Source organism: Ambystoma mexicanum, chromosome 1q, assembly GCF_040938575.1.
Source record: "Ambystoma mexicanum isolate Mex_15411 chromosome 1q, UKY_AmexF1_1, whole genome shotgun sequence".
NCBI lineage: Eukaryota > Metazoa > Chordata > Amphibia > Caudata > Ambystomatidae > Ambystoma > Ambystoma mexicanum.
Window position 1 is genome coordinate 542,003,114 of NC_090922.1, and position 23,077 is coordinate 542,026,190.

The window sequence follows — 23,077 nt, forward strand, 5'->3', positions numbered from 1 at the left end:
CTGAGAATCCGACGAAGGAGCAGCTGAGCCGACCTACCACGACGACACCACCGGCGGAGCCCTGCGGAACCGACTCACCACTTCCCGACGACAGAGAAGATCTCCCGACTGGAGAGGCTTCTTCCCCTGACTGGTGGGCACAACCAGTTTTACTTTCTTTCTTTGCACCCCAGACCGGTTTGTGGTCGAACTGCCCATGCCAAGCACCCCGGCGGCCGGATAGCCACTCACCACTGAACCGCAAATCAACGGACTGCTCCTTGTACCTGAGAAACTCTGCGGCTGGTTTCTTCCCTGGCAGTGCAACAGACTCCTGTCTTCCTCCACGACGAGATCCTCTCTTCCCCCGGACGAAGCACTGACTTGCATCCGCTGCCAGGAACAACTGCCCCTGCTGGAGTGTTCTCACCACTTTAAGGTACCGTGTCCGCCAGGCCTCCCTTTCTAAAGATTGCTACAAGGTAATAATAACTCCTTAACCTTCTGGACTGGGCTGGCCGCCTTGACCCTCTAACTGGTCCCTTTCTTTGGTCCAACTCCTTTTTCAACCATTACAAGACTTTTGTACACTGCCACCATGTGACCTTGGACACATTTCGTTTCGATCCTCTTAAAGCGGATCCGGCCTACTGACTCTGAATTCACGGTTTTACTTTGCCTTCCTCTCTTGTTATGTTCTTGTAAAAGTGTTGGGATCTGTTTCAATTTGTTCTCTGTTTTTCTCTCCCTTTTTAAAACGAACTATTAGAGTGCCATCTACGTTAAGCACTCACCGCTGTCTGAAAATAAGTGGGGCTTTACTTAAGACTTGTCTAATATTCTTTATAGGGAGTGTATATCTTTTAGTGACCGTGTTTTTGAATTGCTTACTATTAGTGCCTGTGTGTTTTTCTAGATGTGGTTTTAAATAAATAATTATATCTCTTTTACACCAAGCCCTGGTCAGTGTTTACTTGTTCTATTGTGTTCTCTTGACCTATTGTGAATACTCTGTATACTACCTAACTCTTCTTGAGGGAAGTCTGACTGCTCAGCCACAGCTACCAAGTGAATCTGTGTGGTACAGACTGCTACCAAGTGGGTTTACTGCCAAACACCTGTAGTCTTAAATCTTTTGCAGTTGTCCCAGAGGAAACTGCACAGGTTTCTGCCTAACACCAGAGATGGAGTGGTCCGGCGTCACTGGGGCGCTACCCCTCTCCTGAACAAAGAGAATATGAACTGTGAAAGATACTGAAACTCTACAAATACCAAGAGGCCATAGGAAAGGCCAGCATGGGGTGTCAAGGTGTTCATACAAGGCGTCAAGCCAAACCCCTTATACAATCGAAAATCCTTGACACAGTGCCGAAGTTTTGATGATTGTAAAATTGTGAGCCCGACTGCAGGAATTGTGAAACAGTTGTTGCACCCGGCTGCGGGGAACGCTGCGCAAACTGTAATTTTTGCAAAGCCGCATCTGCCGTAAGCCTAACAGTGAGATCCAGCGAGACGTGAGCGCCCTACGGAAGTCTCTGTTTAAAATTGGCACATGCTTTAGAAAATCTGAGCCCGACTGAGGAAGATCCAAGGGTGAAGTGTAATCACCGATGTGAAGATTAACAGAAGGAGCCTTTATTTTGTTGTTTTGGAATATCAGGCCCTCTGAAGCAAGAGACTTTGTATGAAGAGACTTGGGCTCAAAAGGCCCTGATATAGAGAAAACAAACTTTAAGCTTGTGCCAGAAAAGCCCAGGATAGTGCTGTTGCTTAAGAGTCCCACCTTGTTCCGTGCTGAAAGGCAGGGAAGGGGGAGACCCTGGCCATAACATCCGACTTATCTTGTGAACACTCCTTTCTATTCTTGTGAACATTATCCTACTGTTTTGTAGCATAGCGGTATAAATTGGCAATAGTTTTTTATTTTAGTATAAGCCCTTTTTAGTTGACTATACCCTACTAGGACTGTATTATTATTATTTGATAGTCATAGCATGCTACCATTCTAGATTTAGGTTTAGATTAGGCTTTTATCTCAAACATTTTACAGTTTAATAAACATCCTTGACTGTGATCACTTGTGTCTGTCTTACTTTGATACCATGCCTTCCTTACATATCCATAATATCTATCCTTTTGAGGCATCTTTCTCTTCAGAGGAAGAAGGACTCGGAGTTAGAGCCCTTATGTTGGTGCAAAAAAGAAACTCAGGAACTGGCCCTAAAGAGGTATTAGATAGATATGCCTCTCAAGAGAGCTGAGAGTGAATCAAAACACCCCGAGTCTGAGAAAACCTGAGATCAGGAGCTTGGTCTTAGGAAATTGGAGTTGGAGAAAATCCAGCCCTGTACTTCTACTTCAGAGCCTGAGGGCGATTCTGGGTCTTGTCCTCAGCCTAAATTCCCTAAGTACTTAATGATTATGTATGGAAAAGGTATTTATCTTTTGGAATGGTTAAATAGTTTTGAGTGTGCTTGTGGAGTGCAGTGTGTGCCTGAAGAAAGGAAGATTACATTCCTTCTTTCTAGTCCCCCCACTCCAGAGTACATGAGCTGCTATTTTGGAGTTGGGTGTAGAAGAGATCCCCAAAGGGAAATGCATGTCAGGAGGGAACATCAAAGAAGCTTAGCCAATGATGGCACTGAGGGCACTCAAGCTGTACAAGATTGCCCTTTCTGTTCTCCCATTCCTCTGCTTGGACGAGTATATTTCCTCTGGCCAGTCTTTGCAGGACTGAATTGTGATTTCTGTTGGGCAAAGGAGTTGAAGTGCCTGAAGCCACTCCCCCTGGACAAAGAAGGTGTTAAGTTGGTTGAGGGCACAGTCTGCTGCACTGCCATTCTGAGGTCTTTTCAATGGCCTTACACTCTGCATTTTTCAAGAGATTCATCCGCTTCTGTTAAAAAAAAAAGTTTGGAAGCTGGGACTGCACATCTGGGGCAAACCCCTGCAAACTCATCCAGGTGAATCGATGCATCACTGACTCAGAACCCAAAGTGCCCATGTATTCTGCTCTTCCCGACCAGCTTTCTGTGACTGCTGTGCTGCATCCATGCCATCAGACATCCTATTTGAAACACCATCTTTGATTTCACCTTCAAGAAGTGGTTAGCAGCCTCTGAGATGACGGAGTGTACTTGGCCAATGTGCAAGAGGTATTGACGGTCTTCAAGGTCATGTTACTTGATACAAAGATCTTCTTACTTATCGTGTCCTTTTTTATTGTCTTTATCTGGTGGTAAATTTGCAAACAAAGATGCTGACTTAACATTCACTGTATCCATCAGTACTGCGAGGCTCTCAGTTAGATGCCATAATAGGGAAGCTTGGTCTGTAGCCGCCACCTTGTATTTGTTTGCGAGTTTCTTCTCTAGAGCAGGAGTCGAACAAGGAGATTGAAAGAGTCACAGAATGAGGTCAGCAATTGCCACATTGAAGGGCAGAACTGTCTCTTTCTGCAGATCCCTGTCCAAATAGTCTGTTTGATTGTACTGGACAAAAGGCTTCAAAGGTGTGCAGAGGCCTGGTACTTCCTCCACTTTCTCTATGGTTTTATGAAAGGGTGCATTAGGATGACTGTAAGGAGAAGCCTGCTGAATATGCAGACCCATTGATGTGTCAAAATCACTGCGTCCTGCACATTTCCAGCCATTGTGAGGATGTTGGCGTCATCCACAATCGGTTCTGACAAAGATGTTTGGCGTGGTAAGGAAAGAGGCTCCAACCCTGTTGATACAAGGTCTCCCTTTTTATCATAAATTCCCTACATGGAATGCAAGTACTGTGTCCTGGACTTGGGGGAAATAAATCTCCACCAAATGCGCTTTGCTGGTAATAGCGCTAATGGGGTCACGCAAAGCCACCGTCAAAGGGTCAACACTTGCCCTCGTGTTGAAGTTGGTGCCTACGTTTTCGTCCAAGTTGCAACACTCTGAAGCATGTAGTTGCTACTCTCACAGACACTTCCCGCGGCCAACAAAGGTGCAGTGGATTCCAGCGCCACCATCCATGTCTGGATCGAAGCCATCAAAGCTGAGGCCTTGGAGAACATTTCCAACATCTGGGTATTAAATTCATCCCACTACTACCTTCATGCACTTTTAGTGGGAAAGGACGCCTTACCTTCATGAGAGTCAGAGGATGCCCTGCTCTCGTTCCTCCTGGATCAGTGCCTCCTCTTGTTCTTATTAGAAGAGAAGGATGAGAGGTGGGTTTCACTTTGAGGTAGAGATATTTTTTTCATTTTGTTCCTCGTCAGGAGTGGTGCCGTCCATTTCTAGTCTCCGAAGGCTTCCATTTAGATGGGGTAGGAGTCGGAGACTACGGGTGTGGGACCTAGTTCCAATTTAGGAGCTCATTCCCTAAGGGCCTTGGGGATCATTATTTAGCAGGAACTGCACTGCTCGATGTCATCCTCACTGAGGTACCTGTGACAGGGTCAGGGAACTGACCCTATTGACGTGATGGGGACTCTTCTCATCCTGCAGCAGGTGGCCTTCCAGGGTGTTCGCTAGAGGAAGTCTTGCCCTAGAGACTTGTTGTGGAGCTGGAAGGGCCCTAGTTTCTGTCCTGTCTACTTGTGCCTGGATTTAAACTGTCATTGTCCAGGATTAGAGAGTCTATGAGTATTTTTGGTGGAGGAAGGAATGATAAGGAGGAAGAGGAAGCCCCAAAACATGATCATAAGAACCTTGGGACTGAACGTTTTTCTCGCAGTCTGCCATTGCAGAACTCCATTTACCCACACTTGAAGACCACGTGCATAAGAACTTTGAGAATGATTGCTTGTCATGGGTCGAAATTGCCAAACTCTGGCAGACCCGTACTTGGGGAGGGGTAGGGCTTTAGATGCATTATAAAGCCTTGTGCACTGTATGACACCACCCTGAGGGAAGAATAGGCTACAGATTGACCGAGGGAATGGCGTGTGCTCCAGGACCAATATTAGTGGTAGGACTATAAAGGGGGACATAGGAAACTGGGAAAGGTGGGTTGTTTGGGTGAGGTCAAGGGAGGAGGAGGCAGCCCTAGAGGCCAGGTGAGGGGAGGGATGGTTCAGCGGTGTGTGGAAGAGGATTATTAAGAGTGTGTGCAAGGTACAGTATTGGGTGGTGAGAGATAATGGGTGTGAAAGTGTCTGTATGGTGAGTGATGGAGATCTATTCACTGTTGGATGCCTGATCATTACCTACATCTCAATCTGTCCAAGACCAAAGTTATTTTCTTCCCTGCTACTATTATCCCCCAAATGCTAGCTCCTCTTTTTCTTTCCCTCCTTTCTCTCTTCTCATTTTTGACTCCACTCCATCCTTCTCTTGTCATGTCCTTTTTGTGTCTCATTCCTGCTGTTTTCCCATTTATAACGTCTGACTGGCCCGTCCTTTTCTTCCCTTTCATATACTAAAATTCTTGTTTCCTTTCTTATCTTCTCTACAGTATTCTATTGCTATGCACTTCTGCTCGGCCTTCCTGCACATAGCCCCCCTCAGGTCCATCTACAATTCTTCTATTTGCCTTCTTTTTCGTCTATCCCCCTCATGACTCTATATCTCCTGCCCGCAAATCCTTTCAATGTCTTTCCTTTGAATCTTGGTTATTGTTTAACTTCCTCTATATTGTTTTTAAAAGTCTCAATGGAATGGCTCCTCCTTATCTCTCCTCTTTGATGTCCTATTCACCTTCCCGCTTCCTCCATTCCCAATCCCAACTTCTTCTCTCTGCCCCTCATGCCCCTTGTGCCCCATCCCGGTTTTGCTCATTTTCACTCTTGGCACCTACATTTTGGAATAAGCTCCCTCTTGATATCTGATCCTCTCCCTCCTTTTTTCTCTTTGGCACCAGTCTCAAGACATATTTGCTCTCTACTTAAATGTTTTCTCATTTGATCTGGTTTAACACGTTTATTGTATCATTTATTTTTGTGACAGCACTTTGGCGTATAGGGTTCTATAAATTCAATAAAATACAAATACAAGAGAGTCACTGTGATTAAGTGTAAAAGTAGGGGGTGTCAGTCAGAGGCAGTGAACCAGATGAATTTGAGAGTAAAAGAAAGGTGATTGAGAGGAGACGGGGTGGAGTATAATGTAGAGAAGGAGCCGAGAGTAGTGGGAAGAGAGGAAAGTAGAATGGAGAGCAAAGAGCAATAAAGTGCAGAGGGGAGAATAGTAGAGAGCGAGGGAGAGTAGCAGAAGATGGAAGAACATCAGATTAACAGAGAGGGGAGAAAAAGGAGAGTGGGGGAAGATTAGGGAGGCAAGCAGAACAAAGGGAGACGAATGAGAGAACATCATGGCGAGTGGTACAACAAAGGCATGAGCGGTAAAGACTAAGTGATACCTGGGCAGTTTAAAGTTGCTACTTGTTGAGATCTCTTGTTTCTTTGTGCAAACCCTGGTTGGGATGCACCTAGGAATTCCTTGAGGGACCTAGATAGATAATGCAATTGCCTTTCGACCCTCATTAATAGCCAGCCAGATCCTAGTCGATAGGGGTTAACGATCTCTAGTGGCCACCTTGGAATTTAGGGATGCAAAAGGGTGGGAAAAGCCTGCGGAAAACGAGACAGAGTGAGTTGGCCATTAGTGAGACCCGCTTTTGACTTTTTAATAAATTCCCTGGATTCATCTCCGAGAGTAGAATCTAGTGTCCTTGAGGCCTTCTGTGACACATCACTGTAACACACCATAAACACATGTCGTGCAGGTTGTTAATTGACATCTTGGCTTCACATTCCATGTATAGTTTTTACCCTGAGGGTTTAGGGGTACCAGGCATGACGGTGCAGTAAGAAAAACAATTAGAACTCTCTGAGAAAAACAGACTGCTGAGTGTGTGGAAACAAGGAATTGAGGTCATGGGGCCTGATGTTCTCACTTAGACGCAGCCTTTAGGGGCATGTAGCTTGGATCAGACATTATAAGGGGAGCATGGTTGCACAATTCCAGATTTCTCTCTGAAGAACAAGATATGGTCATATTGCTGCCCTTTGACAGAACCTTTGACTCATCTGTGGATATGGCCCTTACATAGTAGAAACCTAGCTGCTTGACAGCCAAGTCACTCACTGCCATGCCCATACCACTTTCAAAAGTGTAGGATACAATTTAAGACTGGTTTAGATTATACCAGACCTTTAAAGGCTTTTCCGCAAGTCACCAGAAACTGGAACGTTAACACTTGCCCAGTTTCCAGCCAAGAAGAAAACAGCAAACAACTAGTTATCCACTTCAGACCTGTCAGTAAAGCCTAACAATTGATAGGATTGTACTAAGAGAGCACACTTCACCAGTGGGTGGCCACCTGGCTTTTTGTTCACACCTCATTAGATGACAACAAAGGACCCTGGCACATTGTCAGTCATCTCCTGAGGGAACTGTCTCACCATTCCTCCTCACTTCCTGAACAATTGTTAAACTTTTGAGTGATCCAGAAGCTACTTCTGTTTACTCTGGGGTCTTTGAAATCATGATTTGCTCACTTTTCTAGACCTTTCAGAATTCAACAACTTCCTTCCGAAAGAGTTAAATTTAAAATGGTTATTCCATCACTGATTATGAAAGCAATGAAAGAGAGGGACTGGCTTTTGTCGTAGTCCTGAGAGATGCCTAGTTGCATAACCCCATTTTGCACTCACGTTACAAATACGTTTAGCTTGGGATGTGTTTTAAGGTTAACTGCAACCCCTTAGCTGAACCATACCAGTTGCATATACATAAAGGCTTCTTCCCGGGCTCTGGCCAGAAACTGTGATGGCTATGTCCATACATTGCTATTTCTTACTGCTGCCTGTTAGGCAAATAGGCAAAAGATGAGGTCAGTGGCCAAATAGAGCAACCATCGGCCAAGAATGTTGGACTTGCTGCACATGGCTCTGTAAACATGGCAATTAGAGGACTCGTCAGATAACCAAGAAAGGCAGATGCAGAAAACGTGTGGTGTTGATGAGTGAAGGTCGGGAGGTCCCATTACCTATGTGCCGATATGAAAAAACATTGTTCTTTGTGTGGCCATCTAGCCGTAGGGGCAGGCCCCGCAGAGCGAAGTATAATTGGAAATTGGAGTTTGAAAATATAGAGATGGTTAAATATAATGATCAATACATTAGTACATGAACTAATTAATACATTTTGGTGTTGATAGAAGATGGGCAGGGTAGGAATGGGTTAAGCATGAAAGACCTGGTGTATTGTCTGTGCGGAGTGAGTGAGATGTAAGCTTGCAAAGATTTGAGTAAAAGAAAAAGAGAGGTTAGTTGATGGATGGAAAGGTGGGGGGTGAGGGTGGAGAGGTTGTTGCAGCTTCTCTTGGCTCCTGGTTGTGCATTACTACCAAGGGAGTACGGTTCTGTTCAATGTCAATGTGACTGTTGTATAAAGAGTTCTCCTCCATGGGGTCTGGCATGAATTCACATGCTCATGAATATTCCCTGTTGTCAGGCTGGGAATCCTTGTTAAAAGGCTTTAGCCTGAAAACAGTATTTTACTCTAAAACCAGCCACTGTCCTTTTGGTCATACTGCCCCCATCCAATGACAGTCGTCTCCCTTAGCTCCACCCCCGGTGACCATCTTCAGATTTTTACTGCACGTTTCAGTGTTGGGAGTCCTCTCATATCGCTCTTGAGAGCTTTTTTTGATAAATTTGTTTTTTTTGACTGACATTGTTCCATCTTCAACCATTGCTCAACTATCGGCAGCGGGGACCCGTTTTCAAACTAAGATCACCTTCCATCACAGACCTTCTCTTCAAAGATTTTCATCGGCCCAGGCTTGGGCCTAGTTCACACCGCGATAATGTCCGAGAAGAGGAGTCTCTTCAAACTCTGCACCATGTGCCAGCTACGGAACATCCGTGTGGAGGATCAGTGCCTATATTGCCTCCATTTGGACCATGATGAGGCTGGATGGGAGATTTGCTGCTGGTTTCCATCGAAGACCAGGAAGGGCTGTTACTGCAGGTTAGCAGTGTGGCTCAAGTTGGGCAAGCCTCTGACTCAGACTCCGGGCACAGCCATGCCTCATCCAGGACTGGCTGGTCCCACGAGCATGCTCATTCTTTAAAGAGGTGGAGATCCTCTGAGGATTCCTCTGGCCAGAGTATCCAGAATAAGACCAAGCTGCACGCTGCCGATCCCGCTAGGGTTGCCGCAAGACCTAGTTCGGGAAGGACCCGTTCCCCTTCTCCAGCTCCGTCTATGGTGAGCCTGCTGGTGTAACTTCCGTGAGGAAGTCCTTGACCCCTTCGAAGCACTGTTCCTCTTCTAAGGACAAAGGTGTGAAGGAGAGGCCCAAGACCCTGTTGCTGAAAGCCCCGTCTGCCAAGGCCTCATCTTCGTCATCCAAAGTTTCTGTTTTGTCAACGGTGACCCCGTCGACGACCACTCCATCGACGACCGCAGCGGCTGCCATCTAGTCATCGGGCCCACCGGCGACCATCATTACTTCGGCAACGAGAGGGATCATTTCCACCGTGGTCCGTGGTGTCCACGGTGAAGACGACAGCTACGCCACAAGTATCTTTACCTGCACACCCGCCAACAGCTCCACCCCTGGCTCTTCAGGAAACGCCTGTGCATGAAGAGGCCGGCACCCATCATCGCCTCCTTCCCTAAGGACTCTGGAGGATTGGGGCACTGTTGCCTCAAAGGGATTCTTTCCAGAGGGTGGGGGAAGGTGCCCCAGGCAAGTCGGCTGGTGTCTCCGAGGAGATCCCCATGAATCAAAACCAGATCTGACTATGATCACCTGCCCAAAGGTTACTATTCGGATCATGAGGGAGGCCTCAGTTCTATATACCAGGAGGAATCACAGAGAGGGCAGCTGGATTTGCCTTTTGGTCCATGTTTCAGCATGGATCCGACACCTGTGATCCCAGTCACACCTCAGCCTTCTCCAAGGGACATGTCTTTGGACATTTTGACAACCATCCAAACCTTTGTGTCGGAGATACAGCAGAGGCTACCAGCTGCTCCAGTTCCTGATCTGCTCAGTAGAGCCCTCCGAGACCTCCAGTGAAGAGTCCTCCTAGTATGAGTCTGACACAATCAAGGCACTTATCAAGCCCCATCAAGACGAGGCGGCAACCCCAACCTCTTGGGGTGAAACACCAGCTGCCAGCACCACCCCAGAGACTGTTGACCCTGTTGAGGGAGTTGCCTACACACACCAACACAGGTACGGACACGGCATCGACCCATACAGATGAGTACAACGATTATGTGCCGGCTGATGGTGAGCCTCTGGGCATGGATGAGCCTGCCAGGCCTTCGCCATCGGACAAGGTGGGCTCCTTTCATAGCATGTAGTCAAGAGCCTCCGCCCTGTTCAACTTGGTCCCGGAGGAAAAGAAAGAAGGAAGGGAGGGTACCTTTTTCAGGGCTGGGAGTCTTCACGGAACACGGTTGTGTCTATTCTGCTGCTAGACGATGCTTGGAAGGAAGGTTTGGAGCTGTTGAAGACACTGAATACCGCCCCTCTCAAGATAGACTAGAGAAAAAATAGAGGGTGCCGGACTCTCTCCGTAGGACCCTGAGATCACAGCCTTGTCTGGACTCTATCATGTTGACCGCCGCCAAGAAACGCTCAGCGAGCCCATCATCCTCGCACATGGTGCCTCTAGACCAGGAGTGGAAGAAGCTGGATGCTGGGTGGGAGCACATCATTTACACCGTGGTCTCCACCATCGCCGCCAATGCGCTGGGTATCCTATTCCGGTATGATCGGAAACTCTGGTCCAAGCTCTGGACGATCCTAGACTTCCTGCCAGAGGACAAAAAGGCCGTCGCCCTGGCCCTATTCCATGAGGGCATCGGACCATGCCATCACGGTGGAACTGGAAATTGCAGACTCTGGCTTCTACCAGATGGGCTACGAAGTAGCCCTGCAATGCCAAGGTTGGCTGAAGGCTACGGACTTCAGGGTGGACGTGCAGTCAAGGTGGTGGATATGTCTCTTGACAGGAACAGTTTGTTCTGAAAGGCGCTGGACGAAATGCTCCAATCGATTTAAGACTGACACAGAAACTGCACAGTCCCTGGGGACACCGAGGCAGAGAAGATCTTCATACTTTCATTCTGCACTCTATCTCCAACCTTCCTGTTCTACCACCCTGGAGGCCTACAGAGGGCATTCACAAGCCTTTGGCAGCGTAAGGCAGGGTTGTTGTCGCCCACACGACAGGACACAGACACCCAAGCAGGCCTGAATCCGACGTGGATCCGGGCCCACACTTTCACACCCCAGTGGGTGGCTGGCTAGCGAACTTTGTCGACAAGTGGAAGACTATCACCGCAGACAAATGGGTGCTGTACATTCTTCACAAAGGGCAGACCTTGGAATTTCAACACCGGTGTCCTCACATTCCTCCTATGTCGCATCAAGAACTAGACATGGTCCAGCTGCTGCATGGGATTCACTGCAGGGGGTTCAGGCCATGTTAAAAAGGGGTCGATAGAGGCCATCTGCCGGCACCTCCGGGGCTCCAGAGTGTACCCCAGATACTTCCTGGTACGGAAGAAGTCAGGAGAGTGGAGGCCAATCCTAGACCTAAAACGCCTCAACAAGTACTTGAAATCCCAGAGGTTCTGGATGGTCACGTTACAGCAGGTGCTCGGCCAGCTGGAGAAAATGGATTCCCTGGCAAACTTGGACCTAGAGGACGCCCACTTTCATGAGAGTGTTTGCGAAGTGTTTGGCTCCGGTGGCAGCACATCTGTGCCTCAAGGGGATACACGTCTACCCTTTTCTGGATGTCTGGCTGATCTGCTCCCTCTCCCATGTGCTGGCAATCCAGCACACCTCGGATACCATTCACCTTCTGACGGCTCTCTGATTCTCCATCAGCTATGGAAAATCCTATGTGGAGCCATCGCAGAACGCTCTGTGCCTGGGCGTTTGCCTCAACGCGGTTGCATGCTTGGCGACCCTCTCAGCGGAGAGGGGGACAGCCATCCCGGGAAAGGTGCAGCGCTTGTCGTTGGCGTGAGAAAAATGCCTAATCTAAACCTAAATCTAAGATGGGAGCAAGCTACGACCATCAAATAAAAAAGCAGTCCTAGTGGCGTCTTGTCAAATAAAAAGGCACAATAATACTAAAAAACCTATTGCCAGTCCTTACAACTAAGTTACAAACTAGTGTGGGATAATGTTCTCAAGAAAAGAAAGACGTGTTCACCAAATAATGAGTCAGGATAGTATGGCTGGGACTCCCTTCCCCACATTTTTAGCACAAGGTAAGACAGGACCTTTGAGGACAGCACACTCCTGTGCCTCGCCAACACAATAGTTCCTTTAAACGATGCCAGGACCTTCTGGCACCAAGTGTCTTTTCTGCAAAAGCCTTTTGCCTTAGAAGACCCGCTGTACCAAAACAATAAACAAATGTTCCTTTCGCAATCTTTTCACATTGGGCTCTGATCCTTCTTGCAACGTTAGTCTCCCTCAATCAGGTTCACTACAGCCTTTCACTCAAGAACGTATCACTTAACATTCTCAATGTTCTTTTCACCAACTATTCATTGTGGACATCCATCAGCCGGGTTCACACTTGTTGTTACAATGTTCACGGTATATCACTATTTACCCTCAGTTCGCAGGCATCCCTCTGTCAGGTTCACATTTGCCAGTTTTATAGTACAAGTACAGTCAGTTGTCAAAGACTTTCGAGTGTATGAGTGGTTTTGCTCGACCCTCATAGGACCCCTTTGACACTTTACACTAGCCTCTCCTAAGGCATCTTGGTCTTTGTAGTTTTGACAAAACAACACAACCCCAAAAAGGCTTTAGAGTCCTTCGAATGAGTGCCCCACGATGCCTGACCACTCTACTTCTAAACCTTTTACTAGGATTTCTTTAAAGTTCAATTATACAAGTTATTTGTTCAACAAGGTTGCCACCCGCAACCTTAGGCCCAGCACAGTTCGGTTTCACAATCGGTCTTCTCCGACTCATCAGCTGTGCTGAACTGTTGGAGTCTCTTGTCTCGGGATTCGAGGACAGCACCACAGTGGCATGCGCGTCTCCCCGCTTTGACCATCAGCGCGGTAGGGCCCCATGTTCCGTTGACACCTGTCACACTACACGCCAGCTGTACTTTCCGGTCTTATGATTTCCCTTTCAGAGGCTTTGCAGGTCTGAGTTGAAAAGGGCAAGGGCAATTCCCTCCTTGCCGTCCCTCCAGGTCTCTCCAGCTTCCTCCTCTGATTGAACCACTGGTCCGGAATAGCTGCTTCACGTGTGTTCGGCCTTGCTCAAAGTGTGCTCTCATGCTCCGCCTTTTATCCTTGTGGGGAAGGGAAAGGGCCGTCAGGTGTGCATATTTATTGTCAATTGTCTGTCCCTTGTGTCGGGACATGTCAGGTAAACTGCTCGGGTGTTAGTCCGTTGTCTGTTACGGTGTAGGAAAGTGTTTGTCGACCACTGGAACCAAACCCGAAGAGGATGATGAAGGAAAAGCAGCTGAGATGATTTCCAGCGACCAGAGAGCCTGCTGTGTAACTGGAGCCTGCTGTAGCCCTTCCTTCCAGTCGACCTGGGGACTCCGAAACGATGACCCTGAGCCTGAGGAGACTCACTAGACTCGAAAATACCTGCATTTTGAGCCATCCCATGCCTTTGCTGCGACTTTGAAGGGCTGCAATACCCCAATACCCTGGGACCTCGAGCTATTGTGCGCTGCACAGTCTTTTGAGTTCCAAATCTCGCTGAAACTTCGTGGGCAACCTGGTGTATCCCCTGAGACACGAACCAAGTCTGAAAAGTCCACTTACAAGAGTGTTGGACCTTTGTAACAACAAGAATCCGACCTGCAATATTCTGTCTTCTGTGCTGCTGTAAAAGGCGCCAAATCCACAGAGCCGCATCCAGCCATGAGGAAAGCCTTGCCTAGAACCTTCTCTGTTGATCCCTGTTGCAAGGTCCCTTTCAAGGTCCTGTTTTCAGTCACCACAACAAGGAATCCACTGACTGGGGTTTTGGCTGCAGATCCTGAAGTTCTCCTGCTGAAAAATCTTCTCTGTGCTGAGGTACTGTGCTGGCTTGGGTATGTACGTACCTTAAGTCTCTTGTGATTCCTGTGTTGTTGTGGGGGTGTTTTCTGTGATTGGGAGGCCTCCCATCCAGTTCACCCAGTCCCCCTGGTGGATCCTCCTAGGGGGCCTTCTGAGAAACCCATGGACCCTCAACTAACTCTAAAGTAAAATGCTCACCTGTTTGAACAGTCTTCCTGAGGAACTCTGACTTTTGCTACTTAAGAACCTACACTGACATTGCCTGTTGGACACTAGACCCTAGTGACCCCCCTTCTGCCACTGGGAACACTCATGCTCCAAGAATAAGGGAAATACTTTTAAGGGATTGGGCCTTTTGCCTAGAAAAGAGAATATGTGTTTAAAAGTGACTTACTTGTAAAAGAGTTGGTTGGTAACTGTCATTCTGAGAGTGAACAGTTACAAAATGTCTTACTTCCCTTGAATGTGTGTTGTACTATTACGAAAAGTATGTTGCATATTTCTTTCCTTAGAAACTGTTTTGCCATTCTAACAGAAAGTAGATGTAAGGGTATAATATTCACCTGTGATTTGGCTGCGCCTCTTCCCAAAAGAAATGCTGTAATGAAGTTGGTTTCACTTGCTTATTCCTGTTAGGATAATTGTGAGTGTGTTCCCCAACTGGGTCTTGCGTCCCCTGACTTGCTGCTAGCCTTTACTTTACTTTTACTTTAGATTATTTATAACGCGCTGCTAAAGTGGCCTGGAGGCATACGGGTGGGCTGCTTTAGTGAATGGAAGTTCACATGTTAAATGCACGTTGCACCCAAAATGAGGTGTTATGTCCATAATAAAAGCATTCTTGCTCCAATTAAATGTTCTTGCTTACTGTTATTCATGAGTCTGGCGCCAAAGGCATCAGGACTGTGTCCATCCGGTCCCCCTGTGTATGTGGCCCATTAATGTTTGCATTCTTGGCCCGATGACCATGGCAAATGGGTTTGGAACACACTATAGCTTCCTTTTAGAATTGAAGTCATATATTCCGGTTCTATATAGAGCAACACTGTTCTCTTTAGCGTCTAACACTCTCAAAAAATGTATTTAACTGATTGCGATCTAAAGAGCTCACTGAATTTCTATATACCATTAACTGCTTTTGTTATTTTGCATGATTGTTCATCCAAATGCATGTTTGGGTTGATGGTCTGATCACGTGGAACTCCCAGATAACTAGAATAGCTTGCTTTTAGTATTCTTTCCTTCCCACTCGCAGACAACCTTTGCTTTAACCTTGTATTCACAGAAGAATACAGAGTAGCTGATTTGGCAACATTTATCGTCATCAGTCATACAAACTGATTAAGCATTAATTAGTCTCTGCCATGATTTGGGTGTCCTAGACAGTAGTCTGCATATGTCAAGACTTGGATGACACACCATCTATTATGGGGTTATCCACTTTCAATTTTTGCAAGGCCAATGAGTTTATGTATAAATAAAAAATCAGGGGGTCCAAGACACACCCTTGCAACATCAATTGAGTTATACTAGATGGAGCTTTTTTGTCGATATGAATTGCAGCACTATTTCGGTCATGTAACTTCATATATTCTAGCGACTTCAGTAATATTCCAAAAAGACCATGGGCCTCATTACACGTAGTGCGGTAAACCATGGTGCTATTAGCACCATGGTTCATGCCGGTAATTTACCAGTACCGCCTTGGAGGAAAGGGGAATTACCGCCCTATTCCAAGGTTGGGAAGGCGGTAATTCCGCCCTCCTCCATTGCCCTTCCCCATTCAAAATTTTGCCCCATAGTGCTCTATGGGAATGGGGAAGGCGCTAATTACGGTACCGCAAATTGCGGTACCGTAATTAGCACCCTGGTCCTTAAACTTATCTGTTTACATAGGTGGGGCTGCAAGTTCCCCGCTACCAATTCCGTTCTCTTCTACTGTCTGCTTTCGGCACCCGTATGCCTACAGACCACTTTAGCAGCGCGTTATAAATAATCTAAAGTAAAAGTAAAGTAAAGGCTAGCAGCAAGTCAGGGGACGCAAGACCCAGTTGGGGAACACTCATACAATTATCCTAACAGGAATAAGCAAGTGAAACAAGTGTATGTTACTCACCGCCCCGTGTACAGAGGAAAGAGGAGCTCTTCTCCACGATGTACCTCTCTTCTGTTTTAATCAAAAATAGACAGAGGTGTCAATCGTATAAAAGAGCGGGGAAAACATGCACCGCCAAACCAATGCTGCAAAGGAACCACAATATGATTAGTGGTGGTATGTAATCAGAATCGGGCAACAAAGCAACAATAAAGTAACAGGAATACCTAGAAAAGGTTTGGGGCGCAGGACCCTTTTGGTGGTGAAGAACCTACAAAGAAACAGACCCAATACTATAAGTGTGATGACAACTAAATTGAACTCCCTTATTGAAGAATAACCAAACCACAGACCTGAAGAGAGGGATTCCCAAGAATAACTGGTGTTCTTTTTTGGTACAAATCAACGTCAGGAAAAAATAACAAATGGGGAAGGTTAGTATGGGAAATATGACCGGGCAGCACGAGGGTCCCACTACGGACGGGTTGGTGCATACACAAGAAAGCGTCACACAAAAATGCACTTAGCAGAAAGTTCTTGAAGAAAGATGATTGCTTCGGGTAATGGTGCCAGTAGAGTCAGGTAGGATTGTTCTTGGAATCCCAGTCATGTAAGATTGAAGTAATGTAGATAAATAGCTCTAGGAGTAGTAATCCCCAAACAGTAAGAGTGTTGACCTTGTTTACCTTGTATTAGGAATACAGGCACAGCCCAGACCAAGTATAGCAGATGAGCCCGTGGGATCTAAGTAGGAGCAGGAGGGGCTGTAACGCTTCAAACTGCAGGGAGGCAGTGAGCATGGAATGGAGTAGTCCAGGAGGCGGTAAGTAGAGACCCGGGACGCGGGTACTCAACCATGGGAAGAGCAGGCAATCCGAGGATGGTCCGATTCAATAACGTAATGTACTTGAAACAAAGCCAAAAAGGAACAGGAATAAGCAATCCAGGAAGCATGCATAGGTCAAAAAGCCAGGATATCAACAAGGACTTCGCACAAGGATGACGCAAAGGGACCGGAAAGAGGCTGAAGGTAATGGGTAATGCCACAATTAGCAGCAACCAGCTACCGGGAGAGGACGAGTTTTAGACACTAGGGGGGCGGGGCTTCTGTGCACGTCCTGCATGCAGGGAGTGAGTCAGCTGGCGCGGCTTCCCTTGCCTGGCCGAGAGGCGCCATGGCAACCGGTACTTGTTCCATAGTGAAGCTCGCAAGTGCATTTTCCCTCGGAGTGAACCCAAGTTACATGGCTGCACGAACGATCCGTGCCGGGATGTAACATGTACTCTTTGGTGTGGCTGCTGCTTTTGGGTTGCCTTGCACGTGCTGAATCTCTAGGAGTGGCAGGGTGTGGCAGGTAAGCCAGGCCTAATGGGCGTGCCAACGATCACAGCTTTATAATTTGCTCCGGTCCCCGAGGCAGACGCTTTGCGTTATTCTGCACTTCCATGCAGCGTAACGCTCACTGCCGCCTGGGATTAGACTTAACCTTGGAAATCCTGCTTCCTGCCATCATACTTATCACCTGGGGTATCTGCTCTCACCTGTGCGTGTCTTTGTTTATTCTGGCATTCTTCTTCAAATCTTCCGGAACGCTGACATCTTCTTGGCACCGCAGTTCATCTTCAAATCTTCCGGAAACGCTGAAATCTTCATCTTGGCACCGCAGCACGACGCACTCCATCCGCGACAGCAGCACCTGCAAGTGAAAACGAAAGGCAAGGTTAGACACTTAAAAGACATTAAGGTTGCGTTACCACCGAACCTTGCGCTTTTCCTTAAACCATCACTTACCTGCTGTTGGACATTGCGGTTTCACCCATCTCCCACCCGGCCGCGTTCCGCGCCCCCACAGCTGCTTTTGGGCCGCATTTCCACCTATTGGGAAGAAAACTGAAGAGAAACATTGTTCAGGAATTAACAACAATATTGAGAGTAATAATACAAGGACATAAAACCAGAAGAGGCAAAGAATAAACAGAAAGGGAAAGAGACAAGAGACATTGAGAGACACTTAATAACGAACCAGGAGAAGCATAGTCGCAGCTGGACTGGACTATTACTTACCGGGGATCAGTGAAGGAACTAGATCCCATCGATAAGCGCTCCTGCCAGAAGTAGCAGGACAGAGAGCTTATCAATAATTAACAGGTGAGCCTTATGGGCCGGTACATGCCCACAGAAATCACACCTTGGGTAGAAGGGTTTGAGAGGTACAATAGTCACAGATCAGCGCACTCATCTCTCATATACACGCAGGAGCAGTGTCACTAATTGCCGCCGCTCACAGCTTATCCGCAGAGGGAGAGACCCGACAGGGGTGATCTAACTCCTGGCAGGGCTGCAACCGTGCCCCAAGGCCTCCGCAGAGACCAGGTGAGTGGAACACCCTTTTGTAAGAGGTTGATTGGCTTACTACAAACTGCTCCTACTTTTGCTTTGAACAGCGAGCATTTCTAGGAGATTCATTGTGATGTTCATCAAGTATCCTGTGCTTATTAGTTTGTGGCAACCTGAAATCTGTAGTGTCAAGAATAAAATCCAGGACGCATCATTTCCGGTGAAAGAGCACACAGTTTATACGGTTGATGAAGGCAGTGGAAACAAGTTAGCCAATATAACACCCTCAATATTTGCCAATTTAAGGGACCCTCCAAATAAGAAACTAATACAAGTCTGTAAGGATAAGCCCAGTGGGCGTGTATATGACCGAAGGAACTAACATAGACTTGATGAAAACTAGCAAGTTACATTTTGAAACATTGACCCAATTTGATACACACTCATCTTATTTGGAATGGTCTCCAATCCATTGTGTATTTCTGAACCGGACGCATTTTAACTTGATAAAAATGAATGATGATGAATGCTGAAAGAACGGTACACTCTTATAAAAGTTATGTCTGTTTTTCACAGCAACCTTTTGGACACTATTGCACTTTGTATTTTTTTGTCTGAATTATGTACGTCCTAGAAGGATGTATTTATATCCAGTTTTAAGACTATTCGATTTTCGCCATTGTCGATCTACATTTTTATACCTTCTGTGGTGTGGTCACTATGTTAGAAACAAGAACTTTAGCTAGGAAAAAATGGAAATCACATTTTATAATAAGGTTAATAATGTTTTACTATGGTAGATCTTAATATTTCTGCAATCAAATAATTTGTATTAATGTGTACAGTAAATTCCTTTGAACTTTTATGGGTTTCTTTTATCTTGAAATAAAGGTAATTGACCAACAATTCCTATGCACTCTCTTATCTGGCTGTGATTGGGGGAGTTCTAGCCATGGATCCCCCAGGGGGTCTCTGTGTGGTGATATTTAGAGTGCACCCCTACAAATCTTTTGTTTACCTGTTACTCCAAAGGGTGCATTTCGACTTAGTTCTTTGCCAAAGCTTGTGGGGGGTGGGAGGGTATTTTCAGACCATTAAAGGAGATGGAAAAGCTGCAACAAGAAAACACTTTCCGAACAATAACCTTTCAGGGACCCTTCCTTGCACAGTATGGCATACATTGCATGTTGAGTTGTGTTATGTTTACAGGAATGTTGCAAATTAATGAAGGCAATCCCTAACAAGACGCCTCAATAATATTTGCTCAAAGTTAGAGCAGCATTGGTCGTCTGCCAGCAACTTTTCCCCTTGGGGGACATTTTCAAGACAGCAATTTGGGCAAGCTTGCATGCTTTTTGTTAACACTACATAATGGACTTGAGCTCTAGAGTGCATGCCTGTTTTAAACAAGAGGTCTCCTGTAAAACATTTGGTCAATTTGAGTCCTTTGATATTTTTCAACTTCTGCAATATTACCATCCTTCCTCACTTTTTGTTAGGGGGCTTTGAAATCTCCCTTAAGTAGGGAGGATGGGGGACGAGATTTAGCAGTAAGGATAAATTGCTCACTGTAGTGAAAACTGTAATCTATAGTCCTTTTCTTCTATACTGCCCTCCCGTCCCCCCTTTTTAAGATTGTCAGAGGACCGTGCAAGTAAAAGGACTGTTGATTGGGCCCAATGGCTTGTATTAGAGAAATGTTGCATGGGTAAGGTTATGCATGCCGAGGCACCTTTTTTCTTGGTATAATTAATGCGACACTGCATCATGCTCCAGTCCCATACGTGAAGGACAGAATATCCCATAAAATATATTATATCTTATGGGATATTCCCATAAGAAGATATAGAACAAAAGCTATTATGAATTAAGGAGTTAAGTAGTCACTATATTGAGTCACTTTTACTAACTTATTTGAACTGTGTTTTACGCAATCTAATACTTGTAATAAAAAGGGTGAATATATGTTTTCAGCATATTATGTGTAGTAAGTTTTGTTTTGTTCTTAGAGCAACTGTACTTTGAAAACAGTCGACTTCCCTCATAAGTGTGTAGCCAGCCTGCTCTGCTATGTTACTGTTGAGAGTATTTTTCACCAACTTTGAGGATACTGTGTGCACACACAATTGGGCTGGCCTCCAGAGGCATTCTCCAGAGTGATTATGAAAAGCCTCCCTAAAAGGTTAAAAAAGGATGCGGCCATCTTGAGTGACTCCAAGCAGATGCCCCTCAGCCAGAGTAGGCTTATGGAAAATAACTTGTGAACTTGCTAAAGGTCACATCTGTTCTGCCGTCCCCTCCTTCTCTGCTACTCTCATACTGTTTCCAAAATTCACCACTCATGTTTTCGGTTTTTGCACACCGAAGTGAATATTCTTTTGCAAGGGAAGGCAACAAATGCCAAAAACGTCATGGTTTATTGCTGATTAATTTGATGGAGGCAAAGCAGTATTGGTGAGCCAATGTGTATGATATTTGTTGACAAATGCGTGAGGGTTACTGGTTAGTGAATCCACAAAAACGATTAAAGAGCCAATCAGAAAGTTTCTTGTTGAGTTAGTTGTATAAGGTTTTTCAGCACACAGGCAGGTTGTGGGAGGAAATCTAGTACAATGGTGGTCATTGCACACTGCTTATGCTCATATTCACTTTTCTCTTCTTAGGTATTCAATACCGGAACGCCGCTGGACACAGATGCTAGCCGGAACAGAGGATGGAGGTCCTGGTCCCAGTCCTCGCTATTTCCATTCCGCAGCCTACATACACTCTCGCAATGCTATGTATGTTCTCGGGGGACTGACTAATTCCAGAGTTACAAACGACTTCTGGGTGCTAAACCTGACCACACTGCAATGGAGGCAGGAGACGGTGAGTCTATTCTATTTATCTTTTTTCCTTTTTGGTCTCACACCAGGCAATATTCGCACCTGATCTTGCCCCTTTCTTGTGACTGGTTCCATCTTCATTTGTGGTGTAAAATGGCCAGTCTTCAGGTCCGATCTGTCTACTGGTGTGTTTTGTGGTTATTACTTACACATCTGTTGAATTTGTGCAACTGAAATTAACACGCATGCACCTCTGCCTCCTTCTGCATGGGTCTTCTGCATTTGTATTTTGCTTGCATCTATGCCTGGATGGGTCTTGAGGCTTTCGTATGTATATGCATATTTGACACCTCGTACTATGTCATATCTTACCCCTGAGTCTTGATTTTAATAGCTACTCATTAGTTCTTCCTTTGTGCAGGACCCGATGCTTCCTGCTGTTGCTGGACACACTCTGACTCAGCGTCGTGGTTCCTCACTGCTCCTAATTGGTGGATACTCACCCGAGAATGGTCTCAATAACCAGCTGCTAGAATATAACATGGAGACTGAGAAGTGGAAAGCTGGGCAACAAACGGGCACACCACCAACCGGTAAGTCATTCAGCAGCTCTATGCTCTACCTAATCTTAGTTTGCCTAATTTACAGCCAATCAAGCCCTATAACTATATTGAGTAACTCTTTCCCAGATTAAAGTCTGGTCCAGTGACTTCGGATAGAAATATTATTTTTATTATTATTATTGTATATATTGAGAACGGACATGGCTTCGAGAAGCAACAGAGTGCTTTACAGAGGTAGACAACAGTACATATGCATAACGGAGCACTTTTCAGAGGTAACCCGCAGAACGGATATACAGCGGGGGTCGGATACAGAGGGCCACAGAGGAGGGGTACAGCTGTACCAGGTGGCGGGAGAAGAAGGGTGGGGATCTAGGGAGTCATATGGCGCGAGGGTGGTGTGATGGGACTAGGTTTTGTGGCACAGAGATAACTTGAAGAGGTGGGTCTTCAAATAAGGAGCTTTACCTTCTCTCCTGTCTCTTATTGTTGGTCATTTGTTTGCGTGTTTATAGTTAAAGTTTGACTTATCAACGGAGGATCAGGTGAAGAATGAACAGCACATTGAATTCAGAAAACTAGTTGACCAGTCGATGAAGCATGCAAGTCATTACTATCATTTACGTAATACACAAAGATCTAAAATGCCAGGGGTTCTGTACTTTTCGGGTGCATAGAAATGTAGAATAGTTAAGTCATCAACAGCCTTGAAGAGGCGGTATTTAAAACTTGTGGCAAAAGCAGGAAACCCATAAACATTCTTTTTTTTAAAGTGGCATATGTCTTTGTCACAGGCAGGGTTGTTTTGTCCTGAAACCATTTAAGTGTGTTCCAAGTCAAGCAACACATTATTAACAATGCTTCAAAGCTGTGATGACGCTAAATAAATCCACTGGGAATGACAGCCCTGTTCTAGAATCCTGTATTACTTGTAAAATCCCAGATTTGAAAGTGAAGTAAAGTTGGAACTGGGAGACATCCCCAATTTGGCCTATAGTGCAGATCACAGCCACGTGGGGAGTGATGCTTTAACAGGAAATCATTGGGGAGTGTACACTTTAGAAAGATGTATTTACTTAGGATGAATGTGCAAATAAACTTGTTTTTCTCTACTCTGGTTAAAACATATAGTTGTTCAAGTTATACTGTGATACCCATTGTTTTAATAGAAGCACAATTCATGCAGGTCAAATGTTCAAAATGTGTACATATTTAGGATTGTATTGTTAGTGTTAGAGGCCAGATAGCTCTGCCCATTGAACCCACCAGAG

General features: G+C 45.8%; 1 protein-coding gene across 1 annotated transcript in view; it reads left to right on the forward strand.

The window, feature by feature from the left end:
* MEGF8 (multiple EGF like domains 8) overlaps positions 1 to 23,077 on the forward strand; it is a 1,665,761-nt gene that overhangs the window by 1,181,960 nt on the left and 460,724 nt on the right. Inside the window, exons 29-30 of the mRNA XM_069640964.1 lie at positions 21,082 to 21,286; positions 21,665 to 21,836. Coding sequence (XP_069497065.1) covers positions 21,082 to 21,286; positions 21,665 to 21,836 — 377 coding nt within the window. The remainder of the gene's footprint in view (positions 1 to 21,081; positions 21,287 to 21,664; positions 21,837 to 23,077) is intronic.